The 19,070-nt window shown below is 38.1% G+C and overlaps 1 protein-coding gene across 3 annotated transcripts; it reads right to left on the minus strand.

The window, feature by feature from the left end:
* Window positions 1-752: 752 nt before the first annotated feature.
* stk24a (serine/threonine kinase 24a (STE20 homolog, yeast)) lies at window positions 753-18,474 on the minus strand. 3 transcript variants are annotated; one of them, XM_038720558.1, is made up of 11 exons: window positions 17,955-18,473; window positions 11,331-11,561; window positions 9,361-9,417; window positions 9,094-9,202; window positions 8,602-8,759; window positions 6,183-6,368; window positions 5,918-6,063; window positions 5,686-5,818; window positions 5,479-5,547; window positions 5,153-5,304; window positions 753-4,093 (listed from the first exon to the last, which is right to left on the minus strand). In XM_038720558.1, the coding sequence occupies exons 1-11, from the start codon at window positions 17,994-17,996 to the stop codon at window positions 4,060-4,062; spliced, it is 1,317 nt and encodes a 438-aa protein (XP_038576486.1). In that variant the 5' UTR covers window positions 17,997-18,473; the 3' UTR covers window positions 753-4,059. The 3 variants fall into 3 exon arrangements, with proteins under 3 accessions (XP_038576486.1, XP_038576487.1, XP_038576488.1); XM_038720559.1 differs by having other exon boundaries at window positions 5,153-5,289; window positions 17,955-18,472; XM_038720560.1 differs by lacking the exon at window positions 753-4,093 and having other exon boundaries at window positions 5,149-5,304; window positions 17,955-18,474.
* Window positions 18,475-19,070: the final 596 nt, after the last annotated feature.

The following is a 19,070-nucleotide window of genomic DNA, read 5'->3' on the forward strand; positions in this document are numbered from 1 at the left end:
TTTTTTTGTTTTTTTACCAGTCAATAATTTCCACTAAACACATGGTGAAGTGTTCCACGCACATGGAAATGGATTTTCAGCTAAATTGTTGCCAGTTAGCTCAGTGCTTCAGGTGTTCACAGCAAAATGAGAATAGGAGCAAAGACAGGCAGCAAGAATTGTATTTATAAGCATATATATCAATATCAATATGTGAAACTACGATTTGTTGAATTTATAGCATTTAAGTATTTTATTTAAAAAACTTTATTCTGAATTTATGTAGTTTTAATTCCCATTGGGATAAGCTGCGCAATTTCCAAAACCTGATTTTAAGTTGACAAAATCTCTCTCCACACATCTAGTGGATTTGATCGTAAAAATCAAGGTGCTCAAATCTGACTGGTGAATCAGATTTGACATCACAAATTTAAGATGAAAATTTAAAACTTGAACATGCAGATAAGTAAGTCCTGGACACTTGATTTCTAATTGAATTTTAACCTTAATTTTACCATTTTTTTTTTTAAATCTGGAAATGTTATAATGAATCCAACCCCCATATATTCAGATTATAGTATGTATATATCCTTTTTGGTTCCACTTAAAGATGAATCATTCAAATTCAATACATCTTGCAAGCAATGTGGCTCTTAATTATCATCACTATCCTTAAAATTCAAGCTTAAGAGGCATTCATAACAATTTGGAGCAGCATTCAATATCTGCTCATTATTCAAGGAGTTGAACACAAACAATAGCAAAACTGTTCATCAAATTTGTACTGGATTTTTATTTCTTCCTTAATCATTTGACAACTTTTAATAAATTCAACAGCACTGTCCTGAATTAGCAAACATGTATACTGGACTATAAACTGTCAGCAAATTCACACAAAATTAAATGTTTTTACGTGATTGCTATCCAGTGTGTAATGAAACTTTAACACATCACAGAACCATACCTTACTCCCTCTATAACATAATACTGCTCTTTTTGGGTTATAAAAATAGTTTAATAGAATATATGCCTACTTGTGCTAAGAAATGACTCCTGGCGATCACACTGCTTTATTGCCATACAACACACAATTGGGGGGGAGGTGGGGGGGGGGGTGTAATTGCAACATCATATTGTAGCCTTTTCAAGTACCATTTTTTTAAAAACCTAAATTAATCTGCAAAGTGCAATACATAACAAGATAGAGAGTCATAATAGACTATGTAGAAGGTGCAAATTGTATTGAATTATTCTCAGTCTGGGGCGGAGGACTGCATGGCACATATTTCACTTCAGAGGATTGAATGGAGAGCAGAAAACACAAAAGGAAAATGGAGTGAAATGGAAATAATTGAGTCTGGTACCTTTCCTTGATTTGGTTAACCGATTTCCACAGATTTGTCTTTCAACTATATATTCCACCAGAGTTGGCTTACGTTAGCAAGCAGAATTTTTTAAAATGTTTTTGGAGAGAAATGGGGAGGAAATGTTGTGTTTAAATGGTCAAATTAAAGAGTTATTAAATAGTTTGACATTTTGGTAAATAGGCTTATTTGCCTTCTGGTGGTGAGATAAATACAGATGTGTGGATCAACATTGTTCTCATGCCTGTACAAGTCTGGAAAGGAAATATAATGTTAAAAGCTACACCCAGCAGCTGGTTTGATTAGCTTAGCACAAGGGAAGGAAACGTTAGCTTGACTCTGTCAAGAGGGAAAAAAATCCCCCCATCTGCAACTCTAAAGCTCACGAATTAATATGTTAGATGTCGTTTGTTAAGTCCATACATTAACCTGAAGTGTAACTTTTAAAAGCAACAAACTGGCATTTTTTGGCCAGGACCAGCTGCTTGGCAACCAGTAGACTTTTGGAAGTTACTGGTCTCTGTCGAGAAATAGTCTGACACATAACCTAATGTAAAATATCAAAAACTTGTCATAGTTTTATGAATTCATCAAACAATATAGTTGGTGAGTTTTAGCGGTCATGGTAGGTGCATTTTATCTCTGGACTGACCTAGGCTAACTGTTGCCAGTCTTTGCGCTAAGCTAACCAACTCCATCCTTTATTTTAACAGACAAATAAGAGAGAAGATTGATCTTCTTATCCAGCTCTCCCCTCTTGAAAGCGAATAAGTGTATTTGTCAAGATGTTGGACTAACATTTTCTCTTTAAATTTCCCTGTGTTTTATGTACAGTGTATTGCCCCGTGACGAAAACAATATATCATCTGACCATAAGACTTGAAGACTTGAAAATTGAAGGAATGATTTTTGAATTATTCTTGATCTTTCATTATGTCTTTTAAAGTTTTGCTGCATATGCATTTAATGCCGGGGGGTGGGGGTAGAAAAAAATAAAAAAACAAAAACATTTGATCTAATATTTTAAAGCTGATACTGTTCATCCCATTCATCACAAATACTCTAAGGCTGATTCAACTCTGTTGAGGACTCAACGTAACTCCAGTTCTGCAGCAGTATGCTACAACACATACTGCTCAGGCCAACCAATAGGCTTTATATTGTTTATACTATCATGCACATTCCTTTTAAACTAAACTCAGAAGTAGTAGCAGTGCGGCTGGTCTCTTAATACCTCCTGGCTTTACATTAATATGTACATCTGGGAGCAGTGTCATCTACTATGTGAGAAGTCTATGTCTATATGCATTTACTGTACAACTGAAAAACTTCTCACAAGTACAAATGCAAAGACAGAGCCAGGCAAATATTACACTGCATGACCAACTCCAGAGTCCAAGGTGTGAGACCTCAGGTGGACTTTTTTTTGTGTCCCAGATAGCATAACTGCAAAATACTGTAAGTCTCGTGCTACTGTTTTATGGCTACTTTGTTTATAGTCAAAGGCATTTATACTTGAAGTGCAATTAAAGCTGTAGGTACGCTGAGGAGATAGATAGTACCACTGCAGCTCCTAGGAAGACTAACAGAGCCTGCTGATTTTTAAACTAGATGATGGCACTGCCCTGTTAATGGAATGAATGGACGCAAACTCAGTTCATCTAACAAGTCAAGAACACACGGCAAAAAATAAAAAGGGATGAAGAAAAGTCCAACAAACCAACACACCTCAAGGCCTTGTAGAATTGGGGCTAGAAACAGAGCATCCAGTGTTCGAAACTGGAGGGGGCTTCAGCAATGCAGCCTTTTCTTTTTCCGTTTTACATTCTCCAACATTATTACAGCCACAGCATAGAGTGTGAAACCAAAAAGTTAAAGAGAATTAAAAAAAAATATATATATATATAATAATAAATCAATAGTGAAACATGATAGAGGGCAGCCATTTTCATTCACTGGATGTGTACTTAAAAAGTTTTACAACTGGAGAAATCAAAGACCGATATACAAAAGAACAAGTAGAAAGGCAAGGCAATCTCATGTATGGCCATTTTAGTCTCAAAATATACCACAACCATTATCTACAGTTTGCATTTGGCCATTTGTACACAGTGGTTCCATTACAAACGCGCCATTATTTTTTCATGAATCTGTAGAAATTAGCTTATTTACAAGTCTGTACAACCACCCTATAGAGCTCTTTCCATCTCCCAGAAGACCCAATCCACTTAAAGCAGGATACCTGAGTTTTCAATAGAATGCTTCAACCCACTCGTCACTCTTCACCGCACGTTTCACAGGATATCTCGCACAGCCACACACACATGCACACAATTACTTAAGCAAGGTACTTTCTCCAAAAGGATGCTGAGTGTAAACCTTTGTGAAAAAGCCACAAACTCATCAAAACCTATAAGTCCTTGCAGAAAGATAGCTAACTCCACCCTTAAATTGAAAACAGTTGTGAAGGAGGTATTGAGAAGGGACATCTTACAGCAGGCGGCAGCTGAGTGGGTTGCCACTGACTGTCCTGAATAGGACCCTCTGGTGGTGTGCTAGCGTATAAACAGACATTATGTAGGCCAGGATTTGTTTCGGGCAAATGAGTGATGGAGACCTTCCTGGGAGACTTCATCCCGGCTGTGGAGGTCAGAGGAAAACATCTGACTGCAGCCACCAGGATGGAAAATTAGAGCAGAGCTGGATGTAGCTCCTCTCATTGAGTGGCAGCTGCATGTGGTACAGAAAACCTGACAAAACATTAGAAATAAGGTTAAAATATTATTTTCTGAACAGGCCTCAAGTTAAAACAAGACTAAAACCAAACAAAGATCATTTGCTGGGCTTATATTACATCACCATGACTTAAAAAATGGACCTAAACGCTTCTGAATTGTGCTGACACAGTTGTGGTCAGATTGATCCTGTTGTCCTGTCTAATGGTAGTAAGATTCTGGACTGAGGTGATAGATGTTTTACAGGTAAGAATAAATGTTTATACTCCACAATGTCCCATTGTATGCAAATTGGGAAAGAGTGGTAAATATAAATGCAAGAATTACGCAACGTATTGTTGCACTAGCCTTTCTATCTGTAAAGAGGATAATTCCCGGAAATTGGACTGATAAATGTCAAATATCATGACAGATCGATAAATACAACAGGCTGAGGGATTTTTTGGACTTATTATCAATGGAGAGTGCAGCCTCAACCCTCGAGGACTATGATAATGGACTAGGTGTATTGAATAACAGAATAATAACCTAATTTAATTTTTAGAGCTGAGAAATATCGATCATGTTTATGACACGAATGGGAGTAGGACCTGAGCGGATGCAAGGTAGAATCAATGATATTGAATGGGGTGAAAATGTCTAGAGTGACTGGGAAACTGCCGTGGCATTATCTTACCAAATGTCAATCTGCCCAAACTTTAATGTCATGCTGCCTTCAGAGTACTTTGTAATAACATCCGTTAACTTTTCATCAGATCAAGCTTTAAAATCTCTCTAATACTTTAGTTTATGACAAAGTACCTGCAAAATGTCTATAAAACAGTACATCTTTAGTGATGACCTCAAAGTGTTCTAGTGTATGTGAAAAGTCCAATCAATAAATTCATTAACTTTTAGTACAATCACGCCTTTTTGCCCATTCTGTTCAATTACACTGCCTCTCTCTCCATGACTGAAAGCCTGTTGATTTACAGTTATGAACAGTTAATCTCTATTATGCCTACCCCAACAACCTGTTACAACAGGAAAAAACATACAAGAGTATAATAAGAAGTGACGACATGATCATATTACCTCTGAAGTCTCTGCACTAGTTCAGCTACCAGCGAGTCACAGATTCCTGGATGTGTTTCTTCTGCCAGGTAAATGGCCTCCCGCAGCCCCTCTGCAGCCTCTGGCTTGCCATTATGTGTCTCACCCTTTTCTTTCAACTGCAACGATGGGAACTTTAGTTAATGTGAATGTGCACTTCCTATATATTGTATTTGTAAGCTTTGACAAAATAAGTGAATCTGAACATATAGCAGATTTTACTCAGCATTGATGCTTTTTACAATTTCAAATCATCCATTCAGTGATGATGATTGTCTTTATTTGGGATCACTTGGTAATGACATTACCTCAGAAAACAATGGAGAAAAGATTGTTGATAAGCTTTGTGACAAAGGCCTCTTTGAACTCTCCTGCACCTGGAAAATAAAAAAGATGATTTTAAGATTAAAAGAGAAATATTAGAGACCTTAAACACACAGAAGACTTGGCCTTGCCAACAAGAGGTGAACTACTAATTTACTACTTTTCTCCTCTACAATGGAGTATAGCCTCACCGGTTTCCTTTCAAGCTCAGCAGGCTGTGCTGCCCCATTCTGAAACTTTTTTAGGTCCTTCTCCCTGATGGTGTTGAAGATCCAGTCATCATTGCCAGCATCATCTCCTCCAGATGCCTGGTCATTTTGCTCCCTACAGTGACAAAGGATTTTAGGAAAATCTTCAGTGTAATGATTTTGTGTGTGTCTTGCCCCCCAGGCTGAACTGGATGATCATGGGTCAGACACTTACTCGTCAGATTCATCAGAGCTGGATTCTTCCCGAGATTGTTCTGATTTCCACCTCTTGTATCTGTCAATCAGCTCCGTCAGATAGGATGTCTTTTTGGCATGCCTTACAATATACTTATGTTTTAACAGCTCTTTGGCAGTTGGCCTCTAAAGAAAAACAAAGACAAAACAAACTTAAGAGTGAATATTAAAAGAATAGCTGAATAGTCTTTATGTACTGTGCACTATTCCTTGTAAGACTATGAACAAGAGACCCTTAAACTTACAAAGCTAGGCTCCTTATTTAAACAGGCTTCAACAAATTCCTTAAGTGGTTTACTGTAGTTTCCTTCCAGTGTTGGTGGATTGTTCTTTGGGATGAGGAATAAGACCTTCATAGGATGAAGCTCAGAGTGGGGCGGCTCTCCTTTAGCCAGTTCTATTGCTGTTATTCCTAACGACCAGATGTCTGCCTATAAAACAAAGACATTTGGGACAAAAACATCCTCTTAATAAAATCAGCAGAATCTCACATGCTTCTCCACAAATACACACACACTGGCCAGGGTACCCCCAGGATTCTCAAAGCTAAATTTAAGACCTTTTTAATACCACCTAGGATGAAATTTAATAACTTCACTGCCGTATAATGGAAAATCTGTATGAATTTTAAGCCCGAGAAAATTATTTACAAAGTTACGTGAATTTAATAAAACATTTTATTATAATACATTCATATTTAACACACTATAGCTTCTTGGGGTGTGTTTGTACTTTGATAAGATAAAATGAATCAAGGACGTCACTTTGTGTTGAAAAGTGGTGCGGGCAAGGGTTCAGATTAGGGGTGTGACGATACACTTACTTACAATATTGGGTTCACGAGAACAAGACAAGACGACATTTTAACACTATTTGGTGAAATATTCAACGCTGAAATATGCAAATGAAAACCTTTCTCAAAGTATTTTCATTTATTTATTTTTTTTAACATTTCTTGTTGCAAGCCATTTTTCAGAACATATTTAACAAATGCTTCAAAAACCTGTGAGACCTGAGACCTGTCCCCAGTGTCCCCAGCGTAAATGACACCTATGAATTTAATACATTATTTGCACTAAGAACTCTTAAGGGGTGAAATCAAAAATACAAAAAATGTATGTGGTATGAGTTGTTGCAATTAGTTACACCTTGTCTAAAAAAGGTAATGTAATGTAATCTAATATGCCAATTGCTTCAGTGATTATTCATCCTGTTGTGTTTTTGCATCTAAAGGCTTCTTGAAATATAGATTTATATAGTATTGGCTTGAAAGCAGCGGGGATAAGGAGTCGGGCTCCGGTTTGGTTTTTTCCTCGTTCCCGTGATCGCCGCATCTGGGTGATATAAGTTAGTTGGATGTTTCCGTTCACATAACGTTTCCCTACAACAATGGCGCAACGCCGACATACAGACACAGTCCTCGCCGTTATGCACAACTGTCTCTCCATTGCTGTTGTAACGTTCACTGACCAGTAACCCGCAGTGGGTTTATTTATTTATGACGTTAGGGCATTTATTTAATCCTACGAAAGGACAGGAAAAAATGTAAGACTTTGTAAATTAAATTTAATACTTTAAGGCCTTATTTTTGAAATACTTTTAAGACTCTGCAGGTACCCTGACTGGTACAATGCTGAGTGAAATGACATTTAAACTGGCTGCCTGAAGCAGCAGCATAGGCGTATTTGAGGAAGCTCTGCAAAACAAAGACTGTGACATAGTGGTTGTGTTGACGAGGCACACTGACTCATGTTATGTGGTTATTCCAAAAATATGTACATGGTCATTTGCAGTCTAGAAAATCAGTCTTAAAAAGTGGTTAAAACTCAAGCACAAAAACAAGCACACAACTGTCAACAGAGCAATGAAAAGAAAAACAAAAAAGTAATTTCACAAAAACCTTTTTTTGGACATTGTTCTTTACCACCATTTTATCTGTTGACTCATTGTATTGATGCTAACTGTCGACACAGCATGGTTATGTTTCACCTGGGTTTACAACAGGTAAACTTTCATTGATAAAGAAAGCTTTATGTAAGATTGTGCTTTATCCTGCATTTTCTCCTTGTCTACTGTATACATGTAGGAATGATTCTTGTGGGAACTGTATGAATAGTGAGCATTCACCTGTCCACATGCGCTCACCTTCTGTTTTTCTTTCATAACTGGAAATCAGTAAAATTATTTTTATACCAGTCACTGTGTTGGTCTGAAAAGTACACTGTTTATAATTTTGCGTTACATTGCGTTCATAATTTTGTTCAGTGTATATAACACTTATGACTTTGTTATCTAGCCTCCCACTACTCCAGATGTTCACTCCAACCCAGCTGATGTGGTAAACCTACAGTATGCATTTCAGACCACAAAGCGATCCAGCTGTCAAACTCACTGACCCTTCGTCGCTGTGTCTTACAATGGCACATGTGCAGAAACCTTTACTTACTCTTTTGGTACAAAATCACTGAGAGATAACGGTATACAATTTTACATTTAAAATGTAGGGCCATTAGCTATTTATTGTTGTCAATAATAAATATTGTTAAGAGTATTTTCCTCCCAAAAACTATAAATTTATTTAGGATTCTGCAGCTTAATGCCACACAACTGCGTTCCAACACTAAATGTGACTGTGATAAGAATAAAAGTTGAAATAATTCTGACCTTTGAATCATAGGCAGATTGCTTTATGACTTCAGGTGCCATCCAGAAAGGAGTACCAACAAACGTGTTCCTTTTTATCTGCGTGTCTGTCAGCTGGCCTGCCACGCCGAAGTCTGCAAGCTTCACATCGCCTTGTTCTGACAGCAACACGTTGGCAGCTGAAAGCAAGAGGGACAAAAATATGACATGCAACAAATATCGCCCTTGAAAACACTCAGTGTCCAAATTAACGTTTCGCATTTAAAATAGATACAGACAATGCTATGTCTAAAACCACTTTAGTAATATCATTGTTCCCGGCTTCTGACAGTAACATGGTTTCAGCAATTAAAAATCTCCTAATCAGGTTTCTAAAAACCTTTAAAAGTGTTTCTATTTGCATGATAAAGACCCAGGACAGGGAAAGTGCAAGGAGATCTCTGATCAGTAGACCCGCACTCGTCTTTCTACAGGAACTTATAGAAAAAAGGCGATGGCATGTGCCAGTCTTACCTTTGATATCTCTGTGGATTTTCTTTTCAGAGTGCAGATACTCGAGCCCTTTCAGGATTTCTCTCAGAATTGTGGCAATCTGCGTTTCATCCAGGGCACCTGGTTCCAACTAGATGAACAGATAAATCAGAGGACACGGGCTTAACTTTGGAAGATGGTGCAGATTTTACATAATTTTTCCACATCAGAGAACTGTCATGTCATGTAAATCAAATTGTTTAAGGCAAGATCATCTTCAAATTGGTCATTTACTTTAGTTTGACTTACCAAATCCAGGGCTGATCCTCCACCCAAATATTCCATAATAATCCATAATTTTGTACCCTGAAAAATAAAGTCAGCAATTCAGTCAGATAGTGTTCAAAGTTGCAGTAGTTATTACAAAGTAAAAATTTATACACAACGTGTCCCCTTTCAAATAAATAAATAAAAATCAGAGTAATTTTATGGAAATCTTTCCTCAGTTTGAAGCTTTAATGAGTCATCAGTCCCATTCACTTCAATTGTTTTGGACAGGTTAAAGGCTGCACAAGCTAAGTTACTGTGTTTAGTGGTACCCCACTGCTGTAGTGGAGGAATGTAAGATTATGACAAATATTAACAAAAATGTTGGTTTAACTAGGTTTTTATTAAATGCTGCATGGCCCAAAACATTATGTTTACTATAGTGGCGAGCAGATACCTGCAGCAACACATTGCAGAAATAGTATTGTAAATGGCTGAAATTGCACTAATTTAGGCAAGAGGCCAGACTAATGTACTTTGTGTTCAGTCTGTTTGAGAAACAGACACTCGTTACATAATATGACAAATGCAGTCAGTTTACAATCAGGATCTGTAATTGTTAACCAACATAATTATCTGTTTATCAACAGACTCCTGACATTTATATTGATAATAATAAATTATATATTAATTATATTTTAACATTTACAATAGGCTGGTTTATCCTTTTCTAGAAGTTGAGGAAACTTTCATTGTTAAAGCAAGCTTTATGTAAGAAAAGCGTACAAAGTATCTTAATCGCCTCCACAAGCTTTGCGTTACATCCACTGCTGCTGCTGCAACTGCTGACTGTTTTGGTAAGTGGGACAAATCAGCTGGACAAACTACAATAACTATCTTCCAGTTGTTTTTAGAAAAAAAAACACATATTTTTGTGATGTCCTATCTGATAGAAATCCTCTGGCACACACTTATTGATGCATTTTCTGTTTCCAGCAGCAGCACCAGCAGTTTTTTTGGAATAAATGAAACTGCCATTAGCAATGATCAATGGTTGCCACCACTGCTGACCAGACAAGAAAGCCTAGACTGTTTTCAACAGAAAAATAGAAAAAGCACTGCTGACACTCTTCCTTGGTGATCTCTGGTAAGGGCAGCGTGTTGCGAAATATGTTTGCCAAACTAGAAAACTGTGGAACTTAACATTACCACTTTAAAGTTTTGTAACGCATATAATACATAGCACAAATACCATGCTTACATACTACAGACAAATAAGCCTCTAGTCTTGCCTTCAGCCAGCAGCATAACTTGAGCTAATGGACCAACACTTCACTCCTTACTGCTGTTAAGTACCACGGCATAATAAATGCTGTTAGAGGCACTCTAAGCACCATCACATGTAGCGTGACTGAAAACCTACTATAGTTACAAAATATGGCTTACAACTAAGTGATGCTGTCACTATAGCCATTACAGATGACCAATACACCGGTCGGAGGCTGGCTTGGGTTATATAAAGAGCAGGCTGTTGTTTTGGATCTCTATTTTAGCACAATCTGACATGAAACAGTGACTGTAATGTTAAAGAGCTGACTTTCAGCTTTAAGAGTGTTTACATTCATACCAGATGAATATCACATGCCACACTTTGTACGTATACAAAAGCTGATGATTCTTACACAAGCTAAAAGTCAGCACTTTGACCTCATTGTCATTGTTTTATTTCAAATCCAATATGCTGGTGTACAGAGCAAAAAAAACAAACATATGTCAATGTCCAAATACTTACAAATAGCACTGTTAAAAGCCCACAAGCTATATACCTTCTGCATTCTGCATTGTTGGCCTAGTTCTGGTTGTTCACCAGCAATCTGTGCAATATTACACAGGCAATACTTATTCCATTGCCCATATGCATTATTTATTGACCTACATAGCTTTCTTGCAGGAACACACTGAATGCATTATGTTGAGCACTTGATGATATTCTTCCCAAGTTGAAAGCTTACCTTGAGATAGGATCCATGATACTTGGTGATAAAGGGACTGTCACACTGGCTGAGAACGGTGATCTCCTGTTGAATGTCTTCTATGTCATCCTCTGCTTCTTCCAGATCAATAATTTTAATGGCCACAACTTTCTGAGTTCGACTGTCGATGCCTTTGAAAACTTCACCAAAAGAGCCTTTCCCTATTCTGTCCAGCTTGGTAAAAAACTCCTCTGGATCAGCTCTGAAATTCTGTGACAGAAGGATGGGGAGGAGAGAGGACAGAGTGCATTTAAGTAACGTAGAACCACATGCAACTGACGAGCTAAATTCTGATTCACCAATACCATAAAACAGGGCCGGCCTGTGGCATAGGCGACATAGGCGGTTACCAAGAGTGCAAAATGTCAGGGGGCGCCACAAGAGACTTGCCTCAATTGAACTCGGCCCAGCTGCTGATCGTAATTAAGCGCACTTCGGTGCTTGCGCTGTGAGTCGTTGTGACGAGTCGTGTTGTTGTGTAGAGTTTCACGATTTAAACATCTAAAATCTGAGGCGCAGTTTGGGACTGTGAGCTACTGAAGTTATCGTGTGTGTGGATTTGTGATGAGTGTTTTTCAATTGGTTTCGGTTTCACATGCAACATGCAATCTTGTCAAACGGTCTAAAGGGGATAATTCCAGCGGAGCAATAAGTAGGCCTAATGCAGAGCAGAGGGTAGACTTAAAAGATCTTATGAATTCTCATCAAATGATGACGTTAGTCTCTTAATATTACGTCTTTTTTTTCCGACATGTCAGAGAACACAGATGTGGGAGAAATTCTGAATGTGCATAAAGTTTTGAACCTAAGCAGAAAACCTGCTAAAACAATTTATAGTCCAGCAGTTTTTTTTTTTACTTTAATTAAAATTAATTTATTTGAGGTGAAAAGGTGCCACATGCACACACCCATGCAAAAGACACAAAATAGGAGGGAAGACTGAATCATGCCTGCATGTGTGCTGACTCAGCAGGGATTTTATTAAATTAGAAAAGTTGATCTACAGGAGAAAAATTGGCTATTTAAAAGCAATAGCTACATAATGTCTGAAAGCCTCACTGCATTATATTCTATACATTTTGAATTGTCACCTGCTGGGGGGGGGAAGTAAAATTACAGGTATTCAAGCTGTTGTCATACAGGGAACCAGTTCGATATACAAGCAACAGCTCATTCTGACAGTGTTCAAATATCTAACAAACTGTGATGCATCGTTATTTTTTTTAAATCAGGGATACACACTCTAGGGGGCAATTAAAGAGCAGATAATCAATCAACTTTCAGACTGTGAATTTGATTCACAATATAACTTGTGGATATTGCAACCTCTGCCTCACCTTTAGGGCTGCAAATAATGACTTTTAATTATTGATTAATCACCGTTTCCTTGAGAGCCCATGGTGACATAGGGCTGGACAATATGGCCAAAAATGTTAAAAAGTTTCATATCTTTCAATATGGATAATTATCACGATAAGAAGTTGTTATTTCTTTTGAGTTTAAAAGCTGATTTTTGCTCCTGAGTGAAAGTTGTATAAACCAGACGGTTAGTTGTGGTTTAAACTTTTCTCTGGATCACTTCACAAACCTGAGGTAGAACATTCAAAACAATTATGATAAAATCTTTTTTCAAAAAATATGTATGAGTAAAATTAAGTAAAATATTTTTTCAGTTCTTTTCATCAACAAAATCTTAATAAAAAAATAAGTCTGATTCAAGTGAATTAAACATTTATTGAATATTTATTGAACATTTGTTATATTGTAATTGAAAAAAAATTGTTGTTTTATTGTCCAACCCTATCATGACATCTAAAAATTTCAGACCAGCAGTCCAAAACCCAACAATATTCAGTTTACTTTCATATTAGCAAATTCTCACTTTTGACATGTTTGTAATTTTTGCTTGGGAAATGACTCTAATTAATCAGTTGTCTGAAAAGCTGCCGCTGACTTATCAACTAATCGTTTCAGCTCTACTCAAATAGATGTATGTGTATCAGGTAGCAAAATATTTGATATACTTTTAAACCTGGCAGCACCAGAACAAAAGGAGTTATCTTGTGACTGAAAGTTTATGTTTTGATACATTCGGTTAGTTTTGGTTTGGTTTCACAATGCATTTATGCGACCGCACTGAACGACTTTACATGACAGACCTGTATCCTGTCGTCATCATTTATGTGGCCTGCTTCTCCCGATACTTGACAATGATTGGTTTGTAAACAGTTCCGCAAGTAGCTTTAACAAGAATGAATTAATGAGGGGTGAACATTTAATATCATTGCCACTGTATTGTTATTATGGCATTACTACCTGCAGCACCAACTAGCCTATAGCCTACAATCCTCCTTCCCAAGACGCCAGTGGCAGTTTGCTTCTATCATGGCCGTCTATGTCAAAAGATGAGCTGTCACGGGAGATTTATAATTGTGTCCTCATTTCAGCGCATTTCTCAGTGCATTTGTTTGTTTCCGGTTCACACGGTAACCACCAAACTTCTTCCTTTCACACTAGAAATGAACCGAACCATGGTTCAGTTTGATCCGGACCGAGACTACCTCTTGTCCTTGGACCAAATTTGGTCTGTTTGGGCCGGACCGTGGTCCAGGGAGGTTTCACACCTGCAACTTGGTTTGGATCAAACTGAAAAGTCCAAAAGTCCGGACCAAACGAGGTACACCACACACCCCAAGCTGTGCATTAATAATGTCTCTGGACCATAAACACTAACATTCACTATTTAGTATGTCACACACCCTTAGTTTGTAATGTAAGGGTTCTGTCCTAAATGTGTAGTCTCAAAGCCAGAGCTCAGATGACCCTGATGACATCATCAGGGTTATTTTAACACTTCAGAAAACGCAGCAAGAGCCACACAGGAAATTACACAACAGCTTCCATTGGGTAAACTAACTATGACAAGTAAACTCATCTTTAAAAAATTGGTGGAGAAGAGAAAATAGCTTACAGCTTTCTTTTAATCTTATTCTCAACTTTGAATTCTTTTATTTTTTTCCTCCAGTGTTTCATAGGCTCTGTGGCCACCTGGCATTAACATGCGTCTTGGGTGATCCAATCACAAGCGGACAGCTCCATTAATGTCAGTTCACACAATTGTGTATCCACATGCCTCTCGAATGACCACCTGTGATCGGATCTTACTTCCCCCGCTTTACATGCAAATTAACACGTACATCATTTCTGTTTGCAAAGGCCAAATGCATTGTTTTTAACTAGTGGGAGGCAGCAATGCACTTCCCATGCCTAGCCTGCCACAAATGAAAAGAAGAAGTTCGCAAAGACTTTGGTGTGCAAGCACAATCAAAACAATACAGACTGGCTCAATTTCTTGGGGTTGCATTGTAGAAATGAGCTTCTTGTCTTAGTGTCATTACTACCTCAGCCAATGTTAACCTCATTCTACAGAATGATTCGTTTTATTTTATTTATTCTGTCATACATGCAAGGGTTTATGTATGGTATTGTTGTTGTTGGTTTTTGTGTTGAAAAGTTCACCCAGATGACAGCTGGCATAACCAGTGTTCAGTATGAGATAAATTACACCTTGAATGATCAGGTTCAGTAAAGCAAATACTGATCAGTTATGATATGCCTTGATTGGCTGTTATATTGATTAAGGGTAGGCTTGGGATATCCCTACTTTGCTCTACACAGCTCAGCTGCTTAGGCCAGATGTTATCTGTCCTCTGCTGTTTCTCTAGAATAATCAGGAATGGTATACTAAAAAGAATTACCTTGCCACAAAACCAATACATTTTATCAATTTCTCTCTCAACTGATGCAATGTGAGGGATTCAAGACCAAAAGCCACAGATGACATACAGCAGCACAGAACTTAATCTAACCCAAGACTTTCATTTCATCCTTTGTTGACAAACCAACAGTCCTGTAAAAATGTTCAGCCTGGCATTGACCTCTGCATGTAGACACACTTTTTAACCTTTTCAGATCAACTTTGGTGGCCGCGAATAACTTGAGACTGTGTAATGCAGACATACCTAATGTATGGCTTAATGACCTCCACCACAAAGGCAACACAGAAACTGAAGGACTACACCCGGACGTATTGACTGGACTAAATTGCTTATTTCCCCATGGAGCAACAGGGAGGGAATAATGGTCCTCAAGTTGGCCAGTTCACTTTCCCTTCATGCACAGAAATCATTAGCCTGAACTGCCTGAGTAGTGTTTGGAATGCAATCCATGGCAAAAATAGTGTACAAATACTGAAAATATACTAAAAGAAAAGTTGTGTTTTTATTAAAGCATCACACTGTATATTATGAAGATAATCTGAAAATGTTAAACGCAATCCATTATATTTTTTACATTACCTTTAATAATAAAGAATTAAAGCAATTAAGCCCAAAGCATAATTTACCAGGTAACCCAGCTATAAGACGATGATCTGTTGGCTCACACAGCATATTGCTTTACAGTGCCCCCCCAGAGAATAGTTTCCAGTAAAAGTGCTAATGCATGGTGCTCAAACCTATATGGAAGGGGAGCAGCTGCACTTTGACAAATTGGCAAAGAGGGGGCTGCTGAATTTGATAGCAAAGGGACTTTCCAACAAAGACAAAGAGACCGAGCGGTGCAGAATAAAGCAGAGTAGAAACAACACTACCAAAATACTATCATAACACTGGTGTGGTCAGTCATCCAGGTGAAAATTATAATGTCGAGGCTGACCCCTCTAAAAACAATGGGAAGAACAACACGGGCGCTGCGACCACAGACTACACATGATGGGAATGCACTTGCCATATCCACAGTCAGCAGGTTTACTGCGACAACTAAAGCTGCCTCAACCTCGCTCTAAAAGCATGTGTTTGATGGTCTCCCATCTGCACCACACCAACTGTATAGTCTAGTGTCAGCCACGCACCACACCCTCAGGGTTGAAGCCTCACTGACAGCCTTCCAATTGCTAACACTCCTCTACATAGTAACCTGTAGGCTAGGTCCATGTTTCCCCCTCTACACCTGTATTTACCTTTGTATATGCTTATTAAGAGCATTCATAATTAAACAGTAAGAGTAGTGTTGTGTGCAATCAATGGAATAACGTTGCATGTCTTGGTTTTGTCATCCCAGGAGGTTGTCGTTCTTACATGAACTGTAGTGTGGCCTACTTTATACCAATTCTTCAAACAGGACATGTATCAACTGCCATCTGGCAGTTAGTACATGTAAAAAAATAATAATAATACAATGACAAAAATGTCATTCTTTAACTACAGTCAAAAATCTGTTTAGTTTAAATTGTCAATATTTAAGTCAATCAACAAAGCAACTAATTTCTTAGCAAACTAAATATCTTAAGTATTGAAGTGTTGTTGGTAAAATGAGCAATTTGATGTCATTAGTGCTGAAACAATTAGCTGCTTACTTATTTAGTGGATTGTCAAATTATTAAATGACTATTATTTAATATTTAATTAATCATTTAATTCATTAATTATGGAAAAATGCTAAACCCTCTCTGGTTAAAATCTGAGGACTGGCTGCTTTTGTGTTTTCCATCATTGTAAACCAAATATCTTGAAGGTTTCTATTGTTGGCTGAACCAAATTAACAATTTAAAAGGCATCACCTTGGGCTTTGGAAAACGCTGATGGAGATTTTTCACTATTTCATGAAACTGGCAGATTATTCGATAATAAAGGTAATCATTAGCAGTAATGACATGGGCTTTACTATTTTCTGACTTTTATTGCACCAAACGCGCAATTGATCGATCGCCATATTAATCAATAATGAAAACTAGCGTAGCTTAGCTTAGCCGCAGCCCTATTCAAACCCAATAGGTTTGATAAGTGGACTGCTCTGTTGTACACTGTTGACTGCTCTGGGCTCATGACATGACACATCACCAACTGAAAGAAGTAAATACACATAGAAAATACTGTATGTGGGGCATCAGTTCAGGTCTTAGAAATTAACAGAGCTGAAACAACTAGTCAGTTGATCAATTAGTTGATAACAGAACAACTAGGCAACTATTTTGATATCCGTTTACCGTTATTTTCAAGCTGAAATGCCCCATATTTGATTTTTCCAGCCGTTTTTTCTTGCCTTAGATTACAATAAACTGAGTATCTTCTGGCTTTGCACTATTGGTCTAACATTACAATACAACAGTGGAAATGGACAAAATGGCAACTTGGACACGTCGAACTGTGTAGGAAACTTTGATGGGCATTTTAGCCTACAATAAATGCTGTTTATAAATTAAGAGCAAGCTCGGCCAGACTAAAGAGCACATCCAGGATTTGACACCCCGTCAGTCATACAGTGTCTAACACTAACAGCTGTCTTTTTGACAACAAAAAGACAGCTTTCTCACCGGTCACTCACATCACGGTCATACTGGACTTTGGCAAACAGGTGCATTTGTCATTGGAAAGCAAAGGCGATAGTGTTGCAGACAGTTAAAGATGCAGTGTTCACGTAGATAAAGTTATTTAAAGGTAACTGAAGGTAAGAGGAAACATTCGGTAACATGTCGGGTGTCTCTAAACCAAACAAACTTGCCTCTGAGAATTAGCTAATAGTACAATAACATATTTTATTTACCTGAACCCCCGGCAGTCCACTCTGAATAGGGGAATGAGCCATGGCGTCAGATCAGAAAGATGACGCCTTTCTTCGTTGTATTTCTGCTGTCCTTATCAGAGGTGTAACGTTACTTTCCTGACTGACCTCTAGTTTGGATGACCTGATCCGTGCTGCAAACACGGTGAGGACAGTTACTGTATCAAACGTAGAGGTCTCTTGATTTCAAAAGAGCTGCCTGACTTGTCGAACTGCCTGCCAGCCTTCTCCTCACTTGCCTTCCGCAGTTAGCGAACGTTAGCTGCGCTAGCTACTTTAGCAGCTAGTTAGCAAACAGTTGGCTGGATTATTATATCTCTGTAGGCCAATGCGGTCTCTCAGCACGCACTTGACAGTCTCCCGGTGATATGATAAAGGTCTGGTTTGAAATAGTCGCACAGGGTAAACGCATGCACAGTGTTATATAGTTGTATCGCCTGCTTTTCTCTCCTCTCATCACTTTTCTCTGTCGCCCAGCGCCATCTTGGTTAATGTCATTTTCATTTTCCGGAGGACCAATCACAATGAGGAAAAGTAGACCGTGCACATGTCGTCATTCGAAAATCAAAAAGCGTCACAGAAAAGGAAGGAAGTTTACACAGGTGCAACTTTCACACGTTTGTGGTTTGATGGACAGGTAAGAAGAATGCTGAATTAAGTTACCAGCCGGGCAACGCAAGCAGCTCCAGACCCCATGAGCCCCAAAGCACGAAGTTTAGTTTTGGAAACTAGATTTTTTGTGCATTAAATAAAACACTAAAGCTCTAAATCAGATCCTTTGCTACAGTGAGAAAAAATGTATTTAGTACTAAAAAGACAGTGGAACATACTTGTTTTGACTAACTGTGAAAGCCTTATATTATCTTTGGTTAAACTTTGAGGTGCATTGTACAAAAAGCAGAACCAGTTCTTGTCATCTCAGATATATTTTAGACCTTTTCATTGTAAACATTATAAGATGTCACAACAGTAAAAGCACATCTGTAATAATAATACAAAAACGATGGCTTCAGTTTAGCTGCCTCAGTTTCAGGGTCCTGGTATTACTGTTCACTGTCACATTGTCACACTGTCACGGCTTACTGGGACATATCATAC

Source organism: Micropterus salmoides, unplaced genomic scaffold (genome assembly GCF_014851395.1).
Source record: "Micropterus salmoides isolate LMB-PRFRI ecotype aquatic unplaced genomic scaffold, ASM1485139v1 Ms_hic_scaffold_15, whole genome shotgun sequence".
Taxonomy (NCBI): Eukaryota; Metazoa; Chordata; class Actinopteri; order Centrarchiformes; family Centrarchidae; genus Micropterus; species Micropterus salmoides.